We start from the raw sequence: 24,770 nt of genomic DNA on the forward strand, positions 1-24,770 counted from the left end.
TCAGCCAGGCAGTGCGGTCTGTGGCTGCCCCTGTGATGCTTCACATGGAGCCTAACCCTGTCCAAGGCAGCATGTATCACGCTCCAGCCGGTGCCTGGAGGTGACTGCTCATGCTCCTGGGCAGACAAAGTGGGTAGAAGGCAGCTGGAAGCTGGAGGCAAGGGGAGCAGAGCAGCATCCAGGTAGCTGCAGCCACACTGGGAGCAGCCCTGCTGGAAGATGTGCGTACTGGCTGGGGCCATGCTGGTGATTGCAGGCCGGGGCGTGGCATGGGCTGCTCCAAGTGGGGCTTGGCTCCATGGGGAGCACCACAGGGACAGCCACAGACCCCACTGCTGGGGTAAGCTCTGCTGCATACGTCCTCTGCCCCCTCCTCCTACTCCCAATCAGCAAGGAAGTAAAAATCAGAGTTTTAAATATGGTACTGTTTTTGCCTCCTTGCTGGTCAGCAACAGATAAGAGGGCTGCTAGGCACCCTGACCCCTCACAAATCAGCAGCAAAAAAGCACCATATTTTAAACTGCAGTTTTTACCTCCCTACTGCTCAGGAGCAAGCAGCCGGGCTTCTCCACCAGTCAGCAGTGGGGAGCATTCAGGGGAACCTTCAAGATGAGGAGCCGCTGCACAGCCCACTCCTGCTGTGAATTTGGTAGGCCCCTCCCTATCCGTATTCTAGATAGTGAGAAACTTCAAATGTGAAGCTTTATCTATCTTAGTTTGGCAGATATTTCTAAAATTGTAAGGATGCCCAAAACATTGGGTAGGTGTCCTTTTTACCATAGGTTGCAAAACTCCAAATAAATAAAGAGTGACTTTGTAATGGTATAAAGTTGTTTATATTGGTGTAGTTTAAATCCATTCTTGTTTCTCTTAGGGATGTAAATACTGTTTTAAAAAAATATCGTTTTAACTTGTTGTAATTACAGTGGTTAAACAGTTAATTGGTCTGGCTCCCAGAGGGAGCTGAGCTGCTTACTTGTGAAGAGCAGAGTGCGGGGGAGGAGGAACCTAGTACCTAATAGCTAGGCTTCCCAGACCTTGGTGCAGCTGTTTGCAGTATCCTCACTCCCTGTTGCGAGCATCCTGGGCTGCTCATGGTAGGTGGTGGGGAGAGTACAAGCAACTACACTGTAGTCTGCAGAGCCTAGCTATAGGTACTAGTCCGTCTTCCCTCCTCACTCCTCCCTTCCTCCCTCCTGCCTGCCTTGCTGCTTTCCAGTTCCTGCTGGGGTACCATGAGGCTTCCCTTCCCATCCCCTGTCCCCCAACTTCTATGCTGGACAATGCCTTACCCTGCTCTAAATGATAATTGGTAAGCTATCATTGATAAACTATTGGTAAGCCACCGATTTATCAGTGGCCTTATTGGTTAAATAATTAATCATTTAACCATTCACATCCCTGGTTCTGTTACCTTGTTTTCTTCTTGTAAATCAATGTTTATATTTTTTCAAAAACTATGAATATTTTGAAGTTCACAACGCTCACAAATCTGCTCTGTAAGGATTTTATGGAGCTACAGTAAGTTACAATAATAAAGCCAAAATGTACAAAAGAAATTGCCAAAATAATGGGGTAGGGAGGAAGTTTGCTCACAATATGAGCCCTAGTTTGTGTTCATTGCCTTTTTTTACAGTTCGAGATCGGGTTCGGACTAAAATGGAACGTGACATCTTAGTGGAAGTTAATCATCCTTTCATTGTCAAGTTACATTATGGTAAGATTTATAAAAGATGCAATGTTTGTCATACATATTATTAATAAGAAATCTTGTCCATCTGCCACTCAAGTATGTGTTTAGAAAAATCATAGAAATCAGTTGGTTATCTAGGCCGTGATCCTGCAAAGCCTTATTGCATGTGTTTAGCTTTTACATAAGTTCGATAGTTGCTTTAAACTTGATCAGACAAATCACTGGGCGTATTTGTTAAACTTGTGCACAAGTCTTTGCAAAATGTGGTGTAGCCCAGTATTTCATAAGTGTAACAATCATCAATTGAAATCTAGATAGTTCTGTAAAAAGAGTTCATTCTCTATTCTTTGGCTACCATTGTTTCCGCTTTTTAAAATGCTTTTTTATCCAAGACTTGCTCTCTGAAGATCAGTACAAACCCCAAAGGATATTGGGTTCCATTCCTGTGAATTAGTAAAGATTCCTATCGATTGCTGCAGTAACTAGATAGGACCATAACATGTTCAGAGGAAGTACTGAAAATGACTAGGAGGGTTCAACCTGGTCCACACACCACAGGTGGCATGGGAAGTCTGTGTGTGGCTCTTGGTATAGAAGGGAAGGGACAAGCAAGCAGCACAGTGGCAGATAAGGCAGAAAGCAGAGTAGTAGATGGGGAGCTTGGGGAAGTAAGATGAAAGCAGAGCAGCCGATTGGGCCAGGTGAAGGGATAGGAGTTAGCACCCTGTGAGAGTGGAGGGCTATTGTGTGGCATGCTTACCAAAATAGTAGGCCCTCGCTGGTATACAGCATCTGTTGTTAACGGTACGAAGTAAACTGAAAAAGGCAATTTCACTTGTAGTTTGTTTCTTCTAATCTTTCAGTTTTGGTAATTGTAGGCTTGATTTAAAATAATATACTCTGAATGTTCAGACCTGTGACTTTTAAGTTGATAATATCCCTTTCAAGATTGGATTATTCAGTATAGCCTACTTCAGTTCTTTGCCCATTCCAATTTTAAATTGCTTAATTTATGTAGCTCCCACAACTCTCTTTGTATGATAACTGGTACACAGTACTAGATCTTCTTATAAAATTGAATATCCAGAAATATCCAAACCAACTATGAATATAATTTATTAGTCTGCTGTTTCACAAACTAGAGTTTTATTATCAAGAAAGAGGATGTGAAATTGTTTGTTTTTCATTGGTGATCTGCCTTTACTTTTTCTTCTGATATGACACATACTCATTTTTAGGTAATCTGAACTGTCAGTACTATAGCAAGGAGGGAGGGAGGAGCAGGGCAACTGCATCGGGTACCAAAGTGAAGGGATTCCAATAGGTGCTGCCCAGCTGGGGCAGGGCATAAGATGGAGCCACAGGCAGCTTGTCCAGGGGAGCGCAGGGAATGGGGGGAGGGCAGCTCCTGCCACTGTGTGCACTCCCGAGCTAGCATGGGCAGGGGCATGTGCTCCCTGGATCTGTGCGCAGGGCCAGGGCGGGTTGCCACTGGGTTTGTCCAGGGCACCAAGCTTCCTTGCTATGGCACTGTGAACTGTCTTTTAATATTTTAAATGACCATCATCCACCATGGGTAGAAAATCTTTTTGGATATAGGAAGAAAAGTAAATTCCGATAAACTTGTTCTTTTGTTCATAATGGATAACTTAAAAAAAACTGCTTAATAAAAATGTTTTAATGGATCTTTACAGCTTTTCAAACAGAAGGGAAGCTGTATCTTATTCTGGATTTTCTCAGGGGAGGAGACTTGTTTACACGCTTATCCAAAGAGGTAAACAGTTATTTATGCCAAGCATATTTAACGTGGTGTTTAAGTTATCTATATTGGCAAACTAGATAAATCCCTACATGAATAATATTTTTAATTCCCAATGAGGGCCTGATGAAAAATGCCTTGCAGTCAAAGCTCATCTAACTTTATCCCAGCTGTGTAATTATTCCGATAAAAGATATCACCCAAAAAACAATCCTTGCCTCTCTATTCAAAATTTAAGCATACTTTAAAAATATTTTTAATCCAGGATCTTCTATTGCCTGTTGGTAGTCCTGTTGTGAGATTGTTGTTGTATAATTTAGGAGATGGCACAAGTAGGCAGGCAGTTTACCCATGTTGCTCCTAGACTCCTATTTTTGCCAGTCTATTTAAGAAACAAATGTTTCAAAGTATGCAGCTCATGCAGTGGTGTCTCTTTGTAGACACCACTACTGATGGCCTAAAATAAACGCTGTAAAGTGTGAATTGTCCCATTCCTTTTATTCAGGTGTTGCCTCTTGAATGGTTAATGTTTAGTTTCAATCTCAAAAAAGTTATTTCACTGTTTTGTGCTTGCAGTGCACTGTATTACCTTCTCATCAGTGGCTTCTCCATCTTCAGCAGTTTTACAGATGCAGGGTTTTTAAAGAATCCAATGGATATGTTCCTGTTGTTACAGGGCAGGCAGTGGTGGCACTGGGATGGGGGCTACAGGGAATTTTGGGGTGGCTATAGCCCTCCAAGTCCCCTCTAGCACTACCCCAGCTCAGGGCACTTGCTCTGTTGCCTTTCCCTCAGGAGCCCTGCCCTGGCCACACGTCCCCTGCCCACTTTGCAGCAGGGGGCTCCTGAAGGAAAGGCACCAGAGTGAGTCCCCCAAGCAGGGGTGGTACTAGGGTAGGCTTGGAAGGCTGTAGCTACCCCAGAATTTCCCTGTAGCCACCCCTCCAAGTGCAGCCCTGGGCTCTGAGCCTGCAGCAGGCAGCCAACCCTCACCCCACGCACAAATCCAGGAGGCACGTGCCTCCCCCAGGGGGGTGCACAACAGTGGAGAGCTGCAATTCCCACCCCCCACACCCCCTGAACAAGCTGGCTGCGGCTCTGTCCTGCTCCCTGCCCTGGAGCACTGTCCTGGCTGGGTAGTGTCTGCCCCTGCTTCACTCCTTCCCTCACCATGGGGGTCTCGATCTGCCATCCCCATGCTCCTTCTCTTCCCCGCCTGCCCATCCTCCCCCTCTTCCCCCAGCTACCAGGCTGCATTCCTGGCTGTGTGCATGCTGTGGCTGTGCATGGCATTTATCAGTGACATTGTCAGTAGAGCTGCATGAAACTTCAGCAGCCATTTCGTTTCGGAGGTGTTTTAGCCCATTTCAGCACCTGAAACACCAAATCTGAAATGAAACGAAAGGCTCTGAAACCTCTCTGAAATGTTACAAAATGTTTGGATGGTTTAATTTCATTCTGGAGAGGTTTCAGAGCTGGGCTTGAAAGGAAACAAACTAAGAGGAGGGAGGGAGAAGGCGGGGCGTGGACTGCTCTGATACTGACATCTCTAGCTGGCCAGTGTCTGCAGTCTGTTCCTGAGAACCCTTCCAATCCCAGTGCTGTGAGGGAGCGACAGTAGCCTTCTGTCATCCCACATGCAGATCCAGAGGGGCATGCCCCCTGGGAGGAGTGTGGCATGGCTCCGCAGCCCTCCTGGCAGGCACTGCCCCCTGGATCTGCGTGTGGGATGACAGCATGCTGCTGCTGCTGCCAGCTAGGGACAGCAGCAGCACCAATCTTCCTGGCATTCAGTCCCAGCCAGCTGTGGCGGCCTGCTGTCATCCTATATGCAGATCCAGGGACCTGTGCCCCTCGGGAGGAGTCTGGTACAGCCCTGCAGCCCTCTTGGCAGGCATGGACCCCCAGATCTGTGCACGGGATGACAGCATGCTGCTGCCGCCAACAAGTTATACAAGTTTTGCTTTGAACAGTTTGAGGTGCAGTTTCACAGAACCCCTGCACACATCTCCTTGAAACTTGGCAAGCTTCATGCCCCCTGAAGGGACTACCATCCCTGCAGTTCTCATCCGAATCAGGCAAGAAATGACAAAGTTATAGGCATTTTAGTGATTTCCCCATTGTAGCCTATGTTTCTAATCACCAAAACAGCGTTGAAGCTCTGAAACAGATTTGGCCATATCGAAACAGAACAGTGATCTGAAACAAATCACCGTCCCTCCATAACGGCTTAATCCGAAACCAAATCACAACATAGCTGTTTCACACAGCCCTAACTATCGGTCAAAAAAAGCCAGTTGTCAGTAATGTTAATTTTCCTGTTATTGATGCCAGTCTGATATGCGACCAATATATTGGTCCACCTCTAGTAGTAACATCACAAAGTGAGCAAGGTAAGATTCAGGCTCCTGACATCGAACTCTCCCTTAACTCTGCTCTGTGAAAAAGGTATTAAATCCTTCCCTCCTAAATTCTTATTTAAAATGATAGCAACGTTCCACCGTACTATGTTGATTTGTCATTCTTCTTTGCCAAAATCTATTTTCTGCCTGTCAAAGTTAGGGTTCCATGCTTTAATTATAAAGAAGGCCCAGGCAAAGTGTCTGAAGAGACACTAACCCAGTGGATGCTTTTGTCTAAGAGGTTCCCAGAATTCTGTGATTCCAGCACTGTGCATAGTACACTTTCTCTTTGTGCAATTCTAAAGATGCATTACTGTTTTCAGGTATAGAAGATTTAATCTTCATTTAGGAAAAAAAGATAAGGAGATGAGGCATCTGTTTCAGGAAGTGTCATTTTATACATGGAGAAATACACAGCATACATTAAAAGAAAACTACACAAATTTTGCTCCGTCCAGAAATTTGAAATAAGGGTATTTTATCAGAATAACTGAAGTCCCATTAAGGGAAAGAGTGCTGTGCTAGACTCATAGTTCTTTCAGGGGATGCGCGTTGGAATTTGTATGCTTGGATTAATAAAATGCATTATTTTGCTTTTTCAGGTAATGTTCACAGAAGAAGATGTTAAATTCTACTTGGCTGAATTAGCACTTGCATTAGATCATCTACATAGTCTTGGAATAATATACAGGGACCTAAAACCAGAAAAGTAAGAATTGTTTTTTAGTAAATGCAATGTACTTAATTCTTGTTTAGCTAGCAGTTCTAAAATATTAAGTACCACTTACTATATGGCTAGTCTTTCAAAGCTAGAGACTTTAGAGATCACTTTTTTCTAAAGTGGTGGATTGTATTTTTTTTAAAGCATTTATTATGTATGTTATACATTGGACATACATTGCCTGTTTGTTCTATGCTGGACTGTTCCACTTCTGTGGAGCCATCTCTACGTTTATCTACTGCAATTCCAGTTTTGGATTGTCACTGAGAACACACATCATCAGTTGGGGTGGGGTGGGGATTGTGAATGGCGGTGGCATTAATCCCAGCATGCTGGTCAGGCCAGCACAGTGGCTCTGGCAGCTGCGGTGAGAAGCCCTCCGGTCTGGATCTGGCCTGCCTACTAGGGCTGTGCGACGCTTTAGTAGCCGATTTGATTCGGAGGAGATAGGGCGGCTGAATCGCCGAATCTGAATCAAATTGGGAGACCCATTAAAAAATCCGAATCAAATCAGGAGCCTCCCAATCAATTTGGAAATTTGCCGCAAACAAACTGGTAAGAGGGAGAGGGAAGGGGGTGATCTTCCATATATGGAAAAGGCTGGGGGAAAGGCTGCTCTGATTTTGACACCTGTAGCTGGCCAATGACTGTGATGTTTCTCTGTGTCTGGAGCGATCTGTGCCTTTGGTGAATTGTCTCTTGGAGCAGCAGCATCTGAAAGGCTTAGTCTCTTGCTAGGTAGTCTCTCTTCGTGTAAGTTGTATCCAATCCTTTCCTTACCCTTGCCTACAATCCCTATTGTTATCCCTATTTATTCCTTTCAACTCATTCTCCCCTCCCCCCCCCCAAATCCTCTTATTTGTTCTTGTTAGTCTGTCTTGATTCTTTCCCCCTACAAAAAAATCTGTGTTTTCCCTGACAGCGTGTCATCACTGTGCAGGAAAGCACAACGTATATCACACACACACACATTTTGCAGCACACCAAATGTTATGAAGCGTGCTGGAAAGGCAGGTGCCAGGTCTTCTGGCAGGGAGGGGAGAGGGGGCAGAGGGAGAGCTGCAAGTTCCTTCCGCCCCAAACACAGACACACACCCTCTTTCCTGGCAACAGTGAGTCTTCTGCTGCTAGTGGGAGCAAGGAGGTGGTAGCAGTGCCTGCACCTGCACCACCATTACTAACCAGCAGCAACATGACATTCTGCAACCCAATTTCAGTTCCCAGTGTGAGCCTTCCAGTGCTAGAGGAGGAGCTGGATCTGGAAGCAGAGGAGCTGAGGGCCATAGTGAAGGAAATTCTGTGAAGGAGGGGGAATCTGAGTTTGTGCTCCACACCCCTCAGAGTTCCCCTAAAGGCAGGTCTCTTTTTCTGGAAGGCACATCAGAGGAAGTTGTGGGGGCAGGTGACTCAGCTCCTTCTGTTGTTGTGCTTCTGCCTGGTGAGGAGGGGGATAAGGCAGGATCCCCACCCTCAACCCAGAAGCAGGTGGGTAGTGTAGTGGGATAATTTTGAGGTAGCAGATGATCCCAGGTACACTGCCTGCCAGTACTGCTGAAGGCAGATCAGCTGGGGCAAGGAGGTGAAACACTTCACCACCACTGTGATGCTGCAGCATCTCGGGAGGCAGCACCCCCTTGCCCTTCTTCCCTCTCAGCCTGGCACTAGTGGGAACATGTCCAAAGGGAAGTCCCCCTCTCACTCCAAAGCCCTTGTCCTCAAGAAGCAGAAGCAGGCCTCCAGGGACCAGTGGGGGGAAGGCAGAGACAAAGGGTGGTGCATTCTAAAGGTGAGCAAGGTCACCCAGAGCATTGGGGAGATGCTTGTTCTGGATGGCCACACCTTCCTTCTCCTTTGAACATCCAGGGTTCAAGTGGCTCATGGCACTCGTGTCCCAGTCATACTAAGTGCCCACACACACCACCTTTAGCAGGACGGTGGGCATGCAGACAGTAGTTGAGGGAGGAGCTGCGCAAGGCACGTCTGCAGGTGGCCTTACACTTCACTTCATCTTGGACATCTGGAGCAGCTGGGGTGGAGATCATGCCTACCTCTCCCTCACTGGGCACTGGTGCAATCAGTCAGGGCATCAGTGGGCTCTCCTTCAAGTAGAGGTGATGGATGGGTTCCACATGGCTGTCACGCTCCAGCTAGACTCTGCCAGCTTTACCCAGCAACAGATGCTGTCAGCACTCTCCTCACAATCTGGAAAGCCCCTCTTTTGTTTATTGCATGGGTGTGGCCATGTGCTGGGGAAACCCCATCCCCTGTGGAAAAACCCTGCGAACATTTTGGAGGGAAAATGTGACCAATCAGGGTCTTGAAATTGGGCTTGTCATCTGGCCTATAAAAGCTAGGGTTGAGTTTCTGCCTGGAGAGAAGCCCAGGCATCCACCGCTCAGTGGGTAGGCCTGGCCAGCTTCCCATGGCTTCTCCTGCCTCCGGAACCATAGGCAATCAATTGTGCACCTGTTTGTACTGGTTCATTCATTGTTCTGTTCCAGGTGTAACTGCCTGCGCAGCCACATCCACACCAGTGGTGCATAAGTAAAAGATCAAATAAAAAAAAATGTTCTGGAACCATTACGAGTCCACCTCTCCCTCTCGCAAACTAACATCAGGGGATAGAACCCACCGGGGTAGCAGTCACAACCTGGCTCGTGCCCCACACAGTGGCAAGGGAGATCATGGTGGCCATGAACCGCATAGTGCAGGGGTGGCTTGTTGGGCAGGGCAAGCTCACCTGCAGGTTCACGGTCACTGACAACAGGGGCCAAAATGGTCAGGCGGTGTATGATGCCAACAAAGTTGGCTGTGTGGCACACAAGTTCCACCTCATTGTCAGGGAACCCTTGGAGGGGGACAGGGCTCCCGGTGATCGCTACCAGCCAGTTCATGTCAAAACGCAGGAAGGCATGGGTGACTGGTGCCTCCCGAGTCGGGGGTGGGGGCACTAGATCATCGATTGGGGGGTTTCCCCTGCCCAGTGGCCAATTGCTCAGCCTGGAACCACCACCAGCAAGGCTGGAAGCGCACTTCCATCAGCACTTCTGGTTTCACAACTGGTGCTTTCCGGGGATGCACGGCTAATCTCATGGGGTGCATGTGCACCCCCTACATGTCACGAATGCAGGAAGCTGCCGAGCTGCTTCCACCGGAGCATCAAGGAGGGCAAGGTGCTGCAGGACAAACGAGCAGAGCTGAGAATCCTGCAGCACAAAATAATGCAGGATGTGGAGGCTAGGTGGAACTCCACATAGCTGATACTGAAAAGGCTGGTCGAGCAACAGAAGGCCATCCATGAGATGGCCTTGGTCGGGGAAATTGGTATCGTTGTCCCCCTTAACAAAATGGAGTGGGATACAATCTCCCAGATCTCGGTGGTCCTCAAGCCATTCCTCAAGGCCACCGAGTGCCTCAGCGGAGGATCTGCTTTCCCATGCTAACTTTCCAACCACGAGCCAATCTCTTCCACCACAGCCTCTGCCAATTTTGGCCAAGGGTATGGCTGCAATATTGGGGTCCAGAGGCACCAGAGCCCACCATCAGGCAGTTTGCATGGAGGCCTCATTGGCTACTTATCTCACCAAGGACATGAAGCTACTGCACTGTGACCCCTTGGCCTATTGGGCAACCCGCAGCCAGGTATGGCAGGATCTGGCCACTGTTGCCCAGGAACACCTGTCCTGTCCTCTAACCAATGTTCCAAGTAAGAGGGTGTTCAGCATTGCTGGGGATGTTGTGACACCCCACCACATATCTCCTTGGATCCTGGTTCGGTGGGGCAGCTGGTGTCCCTGAAGGTGAACCTCCTGAGGTTCCTCAAGCTCCACTTACAGACAGAGTCAGTGCCACCCTCCTCACTCTGCACCTATATACTTTTTTTAAACTTGCTTTCAGAACATTGAGGAGCACTTTCACAGAACCCCCTGCACCTGTCTCCTTAACTTGACAGGCTTCATGCCCTCAAGGGGCTACTATCCCTGTGGTTTTCATCCAAATCTGCAAAAGAAGGACAAAGTTATTTTAGTGATTTCCCCATTATAGTCTATGGCTGAATCTCCAAATCAACACTTTGATTTGGGGTGGGGTGGACGATGCCTAATAAAAAGTGCTATTGCTGATTTAGAAGGACTACACATTGGAAGCCTGACTGCCCATACATATTCTTCCTGTGCTTTGTACAACTGAATACATATGCTGTTCCTGATGTTTCTTTTAGTAGGCCTGTCTTTGACTTTCCTTTCAAAACAGGAAGGAATTTTCTTTTCTTTTTTAAGAGAGAACTGCCCCAGAGATTCAACTTATATCGTAGACTTAACTGGTATACTTGAAGATATTTTCTCTAAGCCAAAAATGTTTCTATTCAATTAAACCAGGATAGTCTGCAAGAGCCAACTTTTCAGTACAGTTTTTTTCAGTTTCTTCTTTAAACTATTCATTGTTGAAAGGCATTGTGCTTAGGACAGTCTTACTTGTAGAATGTACTTGAGATTCTTTCTTTTTTTTTTTTTTGCATTTTTCTTCCACACTTAAGATGTTTAATTTGTTTAATTCACATGGAGTTATTTTTTTTTTCTTTTTCCTTTTTTTTTTCTTTAAATGAAAGCATATACTTCAATCACAAACCTTGTGGTCTTTCTGTTTGCAACTATCCCAATCAATGCTGGTGCAGCAGGTATCAGAGGGCATGTGAATTATTCAATTCTGGTATTTCCCAGCGACTTTTCATGCCTATGCAAGTATGATTTGGTTGAAAACTTATCAAATCATGAAGAGTTCAGGAAGATGAACTTTTTCTGGGTAATTAAAAAATATATCAAGCTCACTCTGAAAAAGATTTTTTGCAAAATAAACATTTTTAGATGGTGTGATGTTTTTATATACAGTTGGAGCATCATAAGCCACTTCCACAAGCAGCACAGTTACATATTTAAGCCATATTTTTGAAGCTGTGCTGAACTCCACAAGACTGGTGAGCAACCAAGAAAGCAAATGAGTTTTAAACTGCATTAATTTATAAGCCATTAGAAATAAAGGAGTGAGGAAAACCTGTTTGCCAAGTAAAAGAACAAAAATATTAAGGATCTTTTTTCTGTTTGTTTATATAAAAAATAGGTTCTATTTATTAACAACCAAAATAGGAGAGGGACCCCTGCATATTCAGCATATTTTTCCTAAAAACCCTTCATCAACTATCTGCATAAATTCTTCACAGATCCCTACTGTTGATGTAAGCTTTGGTGCATCTGGCTTGGAGCTGACTAGCAAAGGTCAAAATTATTTAGAAAGTTTGGATGAGGTCCTCATTCCAATTTGATGAGTTATGCCTTCAAAAGCAGTGTGGACTCTTGATGTCAGCTGAAGAGACTGATCCTGAATGTTTCAGGAGAGCCACTCCATATATTATGGCAGGTTCAAGTCCAACGAAAGCCTGCAAGGTGATGGCAGTCAGATGGCAGTTTAAGTTTAGAATTTAAAGGGACTGGACCATAACACATGAAATTGTTACTGCTCCTGTTGAACCCAAAGGTAGATAACTAGGTAAATAACATATTTAATATATGTGTACTAGGGCTGTGCAGAATAGCACTGTTTCATTTCGACTTCCATTTCACCATTTGTAAGGGACAGTATTTTATTTTGCCGTTTTGAAGCACTATTCCATTTTGTTGAAGCTGCTTCGCTATTTTGATGTTTCGCCCATAGGCTATAATGGAGAATCATAAAAATGCCTATATCTTTGTCCTTTCTTGCCTGATTTGAATGAAAACTGCAGGGATGGTAGCCCCTTCTGATGGCATGAGATCTGCCAAGTTTCAAGGAGATAGGTGCAGGGGTTTTTGGGAAACTGCACCTCAAACTGTTCAAAGCAAAACACGTAACACATGCTGGCAGTGGCACCCTGCTGTCATCCTGCATGCAGATCTGGGGGCCTGCACCCCCCAGCAGGAGTTTGGCGCAGCCCTCCTGGGGGGCCACAGGCCTCCAGAACTGCCTGCCGTGTTTCAGCCGGCTGCTGTTGCCGGCTGGGGAAATAGCCCAAAGCCACTGCCATCCCCAGCTGGCAGCGGCAGCCTACTGTCATCCCGCATCATCTGGGGGCCCTCACTCCCCAGGAAGAGCTGGGGGAAGACTGGGGAGCTGGAGAATCCAGCCAGGAACTGGGGGAATGTTCAAGGACCTAAACATTCCCCCTGCTCTTCCCAGGGGGCGCAGGCCCCTGGATCTGCGCACAGGTTTCAGAGGTGGCCTGCTGAAACCCCACATGCAGATCAGGGGCCGGTGCCCCCCCCCGGGAAGAGCTGGGGAAAGCAATCAAAGAGGTAGGGAATCAAACAGGGAGCTAGATGTCAATATCAGAACAATCTTTCCCCCTCCCCCCTTTTCCCCTCCTTCTCCTTAGTTTCTGTTTTGCTGCAAGCAAGCCCAGCTTCGAAGCTTGAAATGTTTTGAAGCTTTCTAAAAGTTTCAAGTGTGCTTGTTTCATTTTTAAGCCTTTTGTTTCATTTCAATTTCGCTGTTTTGAGCTTGAAACGTGCCCAAGTGTGTATGCAGAGAATTGTTTTGGTCTGTTTTCATATAACCTTACCTGCTCAATTTGAGAAACACTAAAAATGCAACTGTTACTTTAATACTGTGGATATAGCATACTGTAGGTGGGCAAAAGCCAGAAAATTCAGCATTCAAAAAATCTATTGTTAGTTAAATGCGTCTTCCAGTTGCATGTAGTTCTCAAGAAAGATTCTAGATTCTTTCTTAGTAAGGATTTTGAATGGAAATGGATTTGTGGGGCAGAAGGGGAATCTGAACAGCAATATGTATCTTGTTAATCTCTTGCCTTTACCCTGTCTTTTATTTTGTTTTTTTATGTAGGTATGATTTTGTATAAAAAGTTGGAGAAATGAGAGTTCCCTTAATTCTGATTCTGCACACTGTCTTGCCTAAGCACAAACATAAAAGAATCATAAACCAAATTCATGTTAATTTGTGTCTTAAGACCAGTATTTAAAAAAATTAAATCCTAAGTTTTCCGCTAACAATTTTTTCCATGTTTTCATTTATGTATCTCTTCAACAGTTGATATTACTCTTCAGAGCTGTATGCTTATTTTAGGTTCATTTGACCAGTACATTGAAAAAAACAAACAAACAAGGTTATAAGAGTTTTCAAAACAGCGTTTCCTCTTTTTTTTTTTTTTTTAGCATACTGCTTGATGAAGAAGGACACATCAAATTGACAGGTGAGTAAGGATAATTGACAGGTGAGTAAGGATAAATTCCTTTATTTTAAGCTCCATCTTATCAAGAGTTCTTAATTCAGAGCAACTGACTGGATTTGTTTTTTTTTAAATGAAGAATAAAACCCATACTTCATTTTCTGTTGTAAGTAATTAAAAACCAGGAAAGCAGATGGTATTATTTAACTTGGAATATCTGAGATGATGATATTTAAATAATATATGAATATGTAAATATTAAAATAAAGGAAATTTATATAGATCCTTCACAACATGAAGAAATTTGCAGAGTTTGTTTTATAAGTCTCAGAAAATACAAAAGTTGCCTTTTTAAAGTATCAGACATACTTTTTATATTACAATATTTTCCAGATTTTGGCTTAAGCAAAGAGTCCATTGATCATGAAAAGAAAGCCTACTCCTTCTGTGGGACAGTAGAATATATGGCCCCAGAAGTAGTTAATCGACGAGGCCATACACAGAGTGCTGACTGGTGGTCTTTTGGTGTTTTAATGGTAGGTTTCTGGTAAACAGTAGTAATATTATGCTGCTTTAAGGAAAGCGTGGTTAAAATAAAATCAAATAGTAATATAAACTGGGATTAAAATGGACTGTAAGGGAGTGGGTTATGACTGGCTAAACCACTGGTTCTCAAACTTTTTGGGGCTGTGTGCCCCTCTTAAGTTTGTTACACTGCATTATATACCGATGATTCATGGTTCTGAATAGTTTTTTAAAAAAGGTATATTGTCTCTGCAACCACACTAAACTGTCCAGAAATCTAAGAAAAATTGTAGCTTTCTGTCATTTTTTCCCTTCAGTTTTGTCCATTTATATTTCTCTTTTCCCTTCTGCTTTCCTATTCTTCCCTCATGTGCCTTCTAGAAGTTCCTTGCACACCCCAAGGAGCATGCATATTTCAGTTTGAGAAACATTGGGCTAAACCAGTCACATGAAGGTATTGGTAATTAGCAATACTGCACAGCTGGGACCAGAAGCATGGACCAGATCATCACTGATACTATTCCACCTTTCTTTCTTTCTTTGCTTGATTAGAATATTATTCATGTGTTGGTGGGGGGTTATGAAAGTTAACTGAGACTGTAAGAAAAAAATTAACATTTAGAAAACCTTATTTTTAAACAGAAAATAAAATTCATTTAGATTAATATTCTGAAATTTAATTCAGTCTTAAAAAATGTAACTACTAAACTTTTCTGAATGTTTTCTCTGCCTCAGTTTCAGACCGGTAGAGGAACAGATGACAGCTATTTTGTTTTCATATAGCAAGATCATTTAAAATTTCACTTAACTATTTACACTTTCAGTTGTTTCTCAAACCATTCGTGGGTCGTTTCTTCAAAAAGCAGCTTTTATTGTGCTGTGTGACTTTTAATATTTACAACAAATGCATATTTTTAAAATGGCTGATTTGGCATTTTTAGCAATGCTAAATAAATTATATTTTAGATCCATGTGTAGTTTTTTAACACTGAGAACTCTTTCTAAAATGAAAGATCTGTTTTAATGCTTCTGTAAAACCTGTGTAATTTTAACAGTATAGTCTCTGTATGTGCCTTGTGATCTGGTAAGGGCACTCAGTATGTCTGAAAATATGCCCAGACACCTTTTAAATTGTTCAACATGCTGTTGCGGTCTGAAAAATGATTGCGTATAAATGGCACCTGATCACAGACTAATGCTGGTATTATCATTCTTTTAGATGATCATTTGTATGTCCTACTGAAAGAATACATATTTGTTACATTTGTCATTGTAAGCGTAAGTGACATTAAACAGCTTCCTGGTTTGCACATTGTCAAAAAATTACTTAAAATATGATTACAGACTCTTTAGTATCCATAATGGAATAGAAACAAAGCTTAGTTCCAAGATTACAGGTTGTTTCAAAAACTGGTAATTACAAGAATAAAAAAAAATTTTGTAAATTGAGTTGTTAGAAATAGAAGCCATTAAGAAACAAAAACATGGCTAAATTTCCCTTAATACTGTACTTGGCTCTGGGGTTGAATTTAGGAATGTTAAAAATAGCCAACTATTGCTATTAGTGTTTTTTTAAAATGGGCCAAAAATATACAAAGTAGTTGCTGTTCATAGTTCTAAGTAGTTTTTTGGTCATGTGGGTTAAAGGATATAGACATTTTATACAGTATCATAATACTAATCAGCAAAAGGCTTACTGATTTTTCAAGTGGTGCAGATTGAAAATAAATAACAAGAGACTTTGTTGCATCACACAGGTTACTTTCTCCTCCTACTGTCACAAATGTAGTTCAGTTTGAACAATATATCACAGGATAAAAGTTGTTGTTTTTATCCTGGCTTTCTTTGTCCCCGGCTTTGGCACACATCTAAAACAGGCAGGCGCAGGAGAGTTTTTTACACTGCCATCTGAAATGGCAGTAAACTAGAATCAGCTCTGATTGTCCTGAGGAGAAAAAGTGGTATTTCAGATAATTCAAGGATAACTGAAGTGGGACAATAGGCTTGTACATCTGTTGAATCCCAGAATAAAAGGCTTTGTCCCTGGAGAAATCCGGTGTCTATTTTTAGCTTCACACTGTACCATTAAGATGCATACAGTTAAAGTGTAGTCTTACATTAGAGCTATCTTCAACACAGCTTTATGAAATGTGTAGTGAAATATATCAAAGTGAGGAAAATTTAAGTTAATCTGTGTTAGCATTATATCAAATGGAAGGGGGGATTTTAAATGAATGATTAGTTAAATATATTGTTTTCAAAAAAGTGAAGAAAGAGAAAACTTAAGCTTCAGCAACCATATGAAATTGGCAGCGTCTCATACTTTTTGTTTTGTACTATAATCTTTATAAAAAGCTGTGTATTAGGCATGAGCTGTAGAAACTGAGGGCAATTGTGCTTGCACATTTTGTTCGACTATTGTGGTTGAATATGTAGTCATCGTTACTGTTCACTTGGTTCATGTATACACTCTTTTTTAGAACAATACATATACAGTATATCCATATTAACATGGCTGTTCACATTTAACATTTATTATCTCCTGACTTTTAATGTACAACCATGAGATTTTATTAAAACATTTCACAGTAAATTTCTTGGTGCTTCTGAAGTCAAAGGAAGGGTAAATTAGCCTGGGCAGAGCGATGTACTACTGTATCTAGATGGCTCCAGATATATAAAAGCTATCTTTTTCAAAAGCAACTTGGATATTTCTATGCTATGTTGGAATATGTGAAAGACGCATTTTGTATGAAGGTGCCATTTTTACAAGGTCAGTTTCAGAGTAGAACAGTAAAGGTAACTGGTGCAATATTGCATTGCATGCATGCACAGTGCAGCTTTTTATGTGAGCCCTTAGAGTTGGTTACAAGCCGTATATATTAACCACTTTTAAATCATGCATATCTTTACTTAAATATATTTATAACAACAAATTTACATGAAAAATCTCACTTTTGCCATCATTTAAACACATAGATTTTGAGAAAAACTGAGCAATAACTTTGTCTTGTGAACTAAAATGGTTTTGCTCAAACTTTCAGAGTCGTATTTACGTAGAAATGGCATATAGAACATTATTATCTGGAAGGTGAACTCTAAAAAAAAATCAAAAGGTTCTAAACACAGAGTAATAAAGGAAACTCTTTTGGCCTTAAGAACAGACAGTAGGCTACCAGGTGTTCATGTTAATTAAAATCTGTGCTACAAGAAATTGCTTTGCAGAAGCTTAATTGTTGACGTGCATGACCTTTAAAAAGCTAGGCTGCTAAGTAGCTTTGTCAATAATTAGGTTTTGTCCAGGTCTTTTAATGTAATTGATGAAAGTTTTACTCTATACAGTTTGAAATGCTCACTGGTACTCTACCTTTCCAAGGGAAAGACAGAAAAGAAACCATGACTATGATTCTCAAGTGAGTACACTCTTATTTATATATCTCATCAGGTATTCTACAGGGATGCCCTCCGGGCTGCAATATCTAATTTCTACTCTTCCCTCATTTCCAAAGGTACTGGTAAATCCTCACTCCCTATTCCATGCTATTAATTCTTTCCCACCTATCTAATTTGCCCTTTCTTCTACTCCTTCCCTGTGTTGAGCAAAAAATAGTTTCATCCTTCTAATCTGGTATGTCTTTTATTTGTGTAACTATATTCTCCAGCCCTGTGATCTCACCAGTTTTGTCCCCTTAGTTCTTGCATTGGACTTCTCAAAACTGTTTTTTACTCCCTGTATGTTTCGGTGACTCAGTTTTCTAAGAAACTGAGTTGCTATCTCCTGGCATTTTTCCCTACTTGTTAAACTCTGCATCCTCCTTAGTTAGTTTCCCTAGGCCCTTGTGAACTGTCTTTAGCCTTGAGAGTCACCTTGTTCACCCTCAGCTATTTTCAGTATGAGTTTTGCTTTCGTTATAGCGTGGAAATTGTGCTCCACTACATAGTCAATGGTTTTATTTCTTCGGATGACGGCTCCCTTTTTCCTTCTCATTCTCCTCAAATTAATTGTCACTAGGAGATGGGGGAAACCCTTCTTCTTCCTGAAATGACCGTATGCAGGTGTCTGGTTTCCTCATGATTCCATTTCTACACGTCAAACCATGATTTCACTTTGACTAACACCTGTCTTCTCTATGGGATCATTTATATATCATTGATCCTTTGCATTGTTTTTCACCTCTTTTGTCATGCTGTTTGTACAATTCTAAATCACTTAAGTTGAACCAAGCTGTAACTACAGATGGCTTTAATTGTCCACAGACAGCCTGTTTTATTATGGCTTCTCTTTTAGATTTCTTTAAATGAGTGCCTTAGACAAGAGGAGCATCAATAAATGCACTTTTACCTATTTTCTTCCTCTGGCTGATTCAGCTCTCCTATTTGCTTTCATTCTATATAACTTTGGCCTTGAACTTCCCTTTTCCTCCCTCATCTTTTATATCTGTGAATATGGTTATTTGTATCAAGTTATGCCACAGTCTTAACTCCACATTGAATAACAACATTCTAGCTGTTATTGCTTCTCAGTTTCAACTGTCAAGCAAATGTGGATTGTTGCTGCCTTATTCATAAATACAAGAAGCACAACCTATGTGACCAGGCTTAGACCACTCTGCTGCTTCCATATTCATTTCAGGAAGCTAGTTTGAACTTCCTCTTCGTTTTTAAGACCTATGGATTTGTCTGCCTTCGGCTCTTTTACTTCCTTTTCTGTACTTATTTGCATGGAATATCTCTCAATCCCCAACATGGTTAGTTATAAACACTTTCTCTGTGCTCTTGCCATATGAAATGGTCTTGTTTGTTTCTCTAATTAACTGACTTTCTTTTTCCCCCCCCCAAATCTCATTTGAGCACATTTCTCTCCTTCTCTATGTATCCCTCTTTCCCACCATCTACATTTTAATTTCAAATGTATAATTGTATTTTATTGGAATAGCTGTATAAAAGGTTTGATATAAAACCAAGAACTGCATTATATAAGTTTTGCAAGTAATTGTCAATGGTAGCTTTTTATTAGTTGTAAATGAAGTATAAATAAGTTGTTATATTTTTGTGACTAGAATACACAATTATATTTTTGTGAATAGAAAACTGTAGAACCTCAGCAAAACACACAATCCTGCCAAAATTGCACTTTGGTTCACCTCACAAATTGTTAGATAACAGCATCTGTCTTTTCTTTGTATTAGTAAAATTTTATATTTTCATCTGCACAATACCCTTAGAACCTTATACTGTTACAGAGCTTGAGGTGTTCAACACATTTTTCACTGGGCATTATTGGAGTTGTATTGCTTCACTTCACTTTTTCATTCCCCAAAATGCCCTGTTCCTACTAATACTCTTTTATTTGCATGGACTCTTAGGGCATTTGCACACGTGGTTGCACTGCAGCACCGGGCATTTTTAACAGCTTTTAAAAGTGCCCAGTGCTGCGGTTCATGCGGTGCATGCATTTGTATAGATGGCAAAATGCACATCAGCGCTGAGAAAATGGTGGCAGTGCACCTTTGAATTAAAACGCATCAAAGGTGTTTCAGTTCAAAAGAACACCACTGCCACTTTCTCAGCACTGACACACATTTTGCTGTTTATACACATGTATGCTACAGCACTGGGCGCATCAGCTTACGTGTAGGGCAGACCCGATTAATCAAGACTGCTCCGATGCACTGGAGATCCAGTGTGTCGAAGCAGACAAATGTATGTGTATAAATGCCCTTAGTTTGTAAAAGCAGGGTAAAGAAAGGTTTTGGTTTATTTTCTACTTCCCACCTAAAATAGAGGTGCTTTGTCATCTTGATAAATCATAAGTTGTAGCAGTGAGAGGAATTTTTTATGCATCTATCTTTCTCTCCAGAAGAGAGATGCTTTTGAACAGGATTTGTGTCTACCCATCAGAAATAAACTAAATTGCTGTCATTCATGTAGCTATGTAACACAGACTTTTAGGCCATAGTAGTCTCACAGGCTTTCTGCTACATGAAGTGGCCAGTTCAGGATTTCCAAAATCCTGCATCAGAAAAGAGAACAAACCATGATGGTCATAATTACTGCAATAAGGTATATTGCAGGAGTACTTTTAATGAAGCAGGAAGTATCACTTCTGGATTTGCTCCTTTTGTCTGCTGAATTGCATTTCTGGAAGTTCGTGTAGGTTTATGCTTTAGCCATAGATGTAAAACTTTCCAAACCAGTCAACCTTTCTTGCTGACATCTGAGTTGCATCCTATTTTTTATGAGGAGCTGTTTTGTACGATTGTATTTTAACAGAGGATTTTGTTTGTTTGTGTTCTGGTATAATCACACAACATCTGGTTGTCTAGTCTGTTGTGTTAAAATAAGGGCACACAGTTGTGCTATAGCAGCCACCAATAAGCAGTTTCCAGTTTCTTACTACAGCATAATCTCATAAATCTGGATACCAAAAATCCAGAATTATAACAAATTCAGCATCCCCCCCCATGCTCCAGGACCAACAACCACTCCCCCACGCCCTCCCAGACACGGAGGGGAAAGCTTGTACATGATGGCTGCCACTGCCATTCACCACCCCGCGCCACTGCTCTGCGTATGGCTGCTGCTCCGAGACCAGCTGCCACTACCTGGCCTGCTTCGCAACCAGCCATCGCACTGGTTTCAAAGATCTGGCATTTTCAAATTTCTAGCAAGTGCTCGGTTCCAAGCATACTAGATTTATGAGGATATACTGTGTATACTTTGTTCAGCCATGAGTAGAATTGACATCAAGTGACAGTAGAAGGGGAGTAGGAAGGGCTTAATTAGGCTACTAGGTGGAAAATGCATGTGTAAGGATGTCTGATTGACAGGGGAGTTGATGGTAGGGCATTCCCACAAGACTGATCTTTTTAAGAGCCAGTAGAGGAAGAGGTTTTTGCCAGCATCTCCAGTGGACAGGGTGATGAGAGATTTAGTGACTTAAATTAATCAGCTCCTGAAAGATGCGTCCTATAATTAAGATTAGTGGTTCCTCAGCTGTATTGCAAGGATATTTCAGCTGCATCTCAAATTGTAGTGCTTTTCTTAAATCAAACTCCTTGCCAATACTGCTTCTCTGTTTATTTCAGCGTTGCTTATTTGGTATTGTTTGATTAAAAAGTAGGCTGTAAAATGCTGATAATCTGAGATGTAAGCCTTTTTACCATCCCAGATTCATTTCCCATCACCTACCTCAGCCACTGCTTTGGTTGCAAGCCATGTACTAGAAATACAACACTGCTAAACTACTGGGCAAGTTTTGACTTTGCATATCTACATGACTGACAGCACTTTTGTTCCGTTTCTGGTGCCTGAAGCCAAATTTTCAATGATGTTAGCTTGCCTGATATAGGTATGATGAAGTATTAGGTAGGAAGTGGAAGTGGGGAAACCACATACTTCATTCTTACCTTAAAGCAGGGGAGGCCAACCGGAGGCACGAGTACCACAGGGTAGCCTGTGTATGTGGCATACAGTGGGTCAGGGAGAGGGCAGGCAGCACAGCAGACTGTGCAGGGAGCACAGGTCTAGGAGAAAAGAGGAGCAGATCAGGCAGGGAGCAGAAAGCAGAACAGCAGGGGAAGCAGGTTTGAGTAGCACTTGGGAAGGCTTAATTTGTGGCACACCTATCTAAAAGGTTGGCCCCCACTGTCTTAATGTCTATGTCCTATTAATATTTTTTGTTGTGTAGAGCCAAACTTGGAATGCCCCAGTTTTTAAGCCCTGAGGCTCAGAGTCTTCTCCGAATGCTCTTCAAGAGAAACCCTGCAAACAGATTAGGTAAAGTATTTAATGGAAGGCTTTAAACTACCTAAGTGACTTTTTAATTTTAACTAGATAAGTCTTTTAGGTTTGTTTCGGGGGGGGCGTTGTCAAATGCATTTGTGTGTACTAATATCGTGACAATAGTGTAAAAAATTGCTGATGATTTCAACAATTTTTTACAATTTAAACTTTTAAAATAAATGCAGTGAAAATAAGACAAATGATATAAATTAGTGTTTAGTTGATGTGAAGAATAATTCTCAGCTTGTTTATATAACAGGGGCAGGTCCAGATGGAGTTGAAGAAATTAAGAGACATTCATTTTTCTCTACAATAGACTGGAATGTGAGTCCTTTTACATTAAATACTTTTCTTTTAAGGAAGCTTATACTGCAAATTACAAAACTTTTTCTAGGCACTCTAACCCCTACCTTCTCTTTAGAAATTGTACAGGAGAGAAATTCATCCACCTTTTAAACCTGCAACTGGTAGACCAGAGGATACATTTTATTTTGATCCTGAATTCACAGCAAAAACACCAAAAGGTAATTTTAAGCATTCAGGAAGTAATATTTCAGTTTTTAATTGCCTATAGTCTCATCCTATCACATTCAATTTCTGAGCAACTAAGTGTACAAAACCTTCATTTTTATTGTATGTTAGACTTTTGACTAGTCTTCCTCCCAGCTGTGTTCTAAAGGAAGGAAGAACTGTCTTGTCTTTTTTCCCTGTCATTGACAATTCTACAGGGACAAAGGGTCTGGTAGCAAAATGATTAAGGCCTCTTATTACAGCTCTAGAAATATGAATTAGAGCCCCATTCCAGACTCCAAAGGCTCTCCCTGTTGACTGAGCTCTAAATGGGTTTTTGGTGACTTGGGTGGGGGAATTAAAAGCTGCTGAATGTAATGCTAGCCACTCACTTCTTTGTGAGCCATTGACTGTAGAAACAGGCATACCATAACTGCTTGTAAAGTCTGGGCCTAGAAGTACCTGGACCTTCACCCACAGAAGCAATCATACGGGCCTGGGACAGAAATTACACAAACCATGTGAGCAATCAGAAACTGATTCAAATCTGTAACACAACAAAAGTTCAGTGCATTTCAGAATGGCTGAAACAGGTTTAAGATAAACCTGGATGGATGTAATATCAGACTTAACTGATTTAAGTTAAATTGATTTATTGAACTTCTGTCCCAGATCCCCTCCAGATTCAAGTTAACTCAAGTTAACATCCCAGGATGTTTTGCTCCACCCCCATATAAACTCCCCCAGCAGGGTGGCTAGGCTAGTCTTGACCCAAGCTGTCTGCTCTAGCCAAGCAGGGAGGCTCTAGCTGTGCCTTCCCCCACTTCTGGTCTGGGCTGCTGCTGGGCTGCTATATCTCTGGAATCAAAAGTGAGTGTCTGTTCACTTGCTTGTTGGTTCAGTCTACTCGGCTTAGACTAACCTGCAAAAATTGAATTAATTTAGCTTCTGGGCTTTTTGATTGTCTGTACTTAACCACGTACAGACTGCCCAGGGCTGCAGCAGCGATCTGGGCGTTCAGAGCCTGGCTGGCAACCAGAGCACGGCTCTGGCCAGCCAGGCTTCCTTTCTGACACCGTATGGTGTGCCACATTTTTTTGGCCGAGGGTGGGGGGGTTGTGGCAGTTCTTTTTTTTTTTTTTGCACTGGGATCTCCTTGTGTCAAAAAATACCCACCCTGCTGCAAACTAGCAGCACAGAGAATAAGTGCATGTGCATTCATTTATGGCATTGCCAACTGCATGTGTGTGCTCATGGGGACTAGCCCAGTGAAACTACTTGGGGGAAGCATTGTTTACCACACATATGCAGATTATAATTTTAGTTTAGAAATCAGGGTTCTAGTGGAAAACTTCAACTGTACTTGCACTTTTGTAGTGTCCTCTTTTTAATTCATGGCTATGTCTGCCAGGCATAATATGCAAAATGTTTTGCAGTTTGGTCAGCTTCTGGGTTTTTTATACAGGGAGAGGGGTAGACTGTTATGAATATGCATTCTTGTTAATTAGAGCCTAAATTATTATGCAAACATGCATGTTTACCTGTGAAAATGCATCCTGGAACATAACACGTATTTTCTAGAAAAACAGGAATACTACAGCCCATTTAAAAAGGCATAAATTATGTACTAGTAATAAGAAGCAGTGCTTTTAAAGGGATTGATGTAGCTTGCAGTGTGATATTAACAGCACCTTGTCACTCTAAAGTTTGTATATTTAAGGTACAAAACACTATCTGGATCTCGCTTTCCATACTAGTTTATGGAGGAAGAAAAAATCTCTTCCAGTATTGGAAATTAGTATAAAAACCATAATTTTTCATCCTAGACATTCTAATTATTTGTTAGTTTGTTGCTTTTGTATTGAATAAGTTTTTGAATGAGTTTTTCTCGATGACATCTTTGTGTTTCAGATTCACCTGGTATTCCACCTAGTGCTAATGCACATCAGCTTTTTCGGGGTTTCAGTTTTGTAGCTATTGCATCAGATGATGAAAGCCAAGGAATGCAGACCGTGGGAGTGCATTCAATTGTTCAGGTGAATGGTTTTGCTTAAGAGTGAACAACATAAGGATGGAAGATCAGTCCTTTTAAATAACTTGTTCTTTGCATAAAATAGGATTTTACTTTTTAGTCTTCCTTTTCATAATCAAGTTCCTGA

General features: G+C 42.0%; 1 protein-coding gene across 5 annotated transcripts in view; it reads left to right on the top strand.

Annotated features, from left to right (window-relative positions):
- Positions 1-24,770, top strand: part of RPS6KA3 (ribosomal protein S6 kinase A3) — a 103,064-nt gene that overhangs the window by 55,928 nt on the left and 22,366 nt on the right. For all 5 annotated transcript variants that reach the window (XM_019529189.1, XM_019529187.1, XM_019529188.1 and 2 more), the window contains 10 exons: positions 1,637-1,717; positions 3,388-3,467; positions 6,457-6,563; positions 13,778-13,815; positions 14,185-14,327; positions 17,659-17,729; positions 22,007-22,095; positions 22,361-22,425; positions 22,523-22,625; positions 24,523-24,647. In XM_019529189.1, coding sequence (XP_019384734.1) covers positions 1,637-1,717; positions 3,388-3,467; positions 6,457-6,563; positions 13,778-13,815; positions 14,185-14,327; positions 17,659-17,729; positions 22,007-22,095; positions 22,361-22,425; positions 22,523-22,625; positions 24,523-24,647 — 902 coding nt within the window. The remainder of the gene's footprint in view (positions 1-1,636; positions 1,718-3,387; positions 3,468-6,456; positions 6,564-13,777; positions 13,816-14,184; positions 14,328-17,658; positions 17,730-22,006; positions 22,096-22,360; positions 22,426-22,522; positions 22,626-24,522; positions 24,648-24,770) is intronic.

The sequence above is a fragment of the Crocodylus porosus genome, unplaced genomic scaffold (genome assembly GCF_001723895.1).
Source record: "Crocodylus porosus isolate Cpor-Errol unplaced genomic scaffold, CroPor_comp1, whole genome shotgun sequence".
NCBI lineage: Eukaryota > Metazoa > Chordata > Crocodylia > Crocodylidae > Crocodylus > Crocodylus porosus.